This window comes from Piliocolobus tephrosceles, unplaced genomic scaffold (assembly GCF_002776525.5).
Source record: "Piliocolobus tephrosceles isolate RC106 unplaced genomic scaffold, ASM277652v3 unscaffolded_42226, whole genome shotgun sequence".
NCBI classification, from domain to species: Eukaryota; Metazoa; Chordata; class Mammalia; order Primates; family Cercopithecidae; genus Piliocolobus; species Piliocolobus tephrosceles.
Genome location: NW_022326784.1, coordinates 1 through 667, shown reverse-complemented (window position 1 = coordinate 667; position 667 = coordinate 1). Strand labels below are relative to the sequence as shown.

The window sequence follows — 667 nt, the reverse complement described above, 5'->3', positions numbered from 1 at the left end:
TCTTCTCCTCCTGGCTCCACATTTTCTCCTCCTGCCTCCGCATCTTCTCCTCCTGCTCCCGTATCTTCTGCTCCTGCTCCCGTATCTTCTCCTCCTGGCTGCACATTTTCTCCTCCTGCTCCTGTATCTTCTCCTGCCTCCACATCTCCTCCTGCTCCTGTATCTTCTCCTCCTGCCTCCACATCTTCTCTTCCTGCTCCTGTATCTTCTGCTCCTGCTCCTGTATCTTCTCCTCCTGGCTCCACATTTTCTCCTCCTGCCTCCGCATCTTCTCCTCCTGCTCCTGCCTCTTCTTCTCCTGCTCTCGTACATTCTCCTCCTGCTGGTGTATCTTCTCCTCCTGCTCCCGTATCTTCTCCTCCTGATTGTGCATATTCTCCTCCTGCTCCTGTATCTTCTCCTCCTGCTCCCGCCTCTTCTCCTCCTTCTCCTGTATCTTCTCCTCCTGCTCATGCATCTTCTCCTCCTGCCTCCACATCTTCTCCTCCTGCTCCTGCCTCTTCTTTTCCTGCTCCTGTATCTTCTCTTCCTGTTCGTGTATCTTCTCCTCCTGCTCCCGTATCTTCTCCTCCTGCCTCCACATCTTCTCTTCCTGTTGCTGGTACAGGCAGTTCCACAATTTGTTCTCTTCCACCTGGGCTTGGAGCTTTGCTGACACACTCTGAAG

At 53.5% G+C, this 667-nt stretch overlaps 1 protein-coding gene across 1 annotated transcript in view; it reads right to left on the bottom strand.

The window, feature by feature from the left end:
- The window catches only part of LOC113223654 (golgin subfamily A member 6-like protein 22), a gene marked incomplete at both ends in the record, with an annotated part of 1,236 nt that extends 575 nt beyond the window's left edge, over positions 1-661 (bottom strand). The window contains one exon of the mRNA XM_031935101.1: positions 13-661. Coding sequence (XP_031790961.1) covers positions 13-661 — 649 coding nt within the window. The remainder of the gene's footprint in view (positions 1-12) is intronic.
- Positions 662-667: the final 6 nt, after the last annotated feature.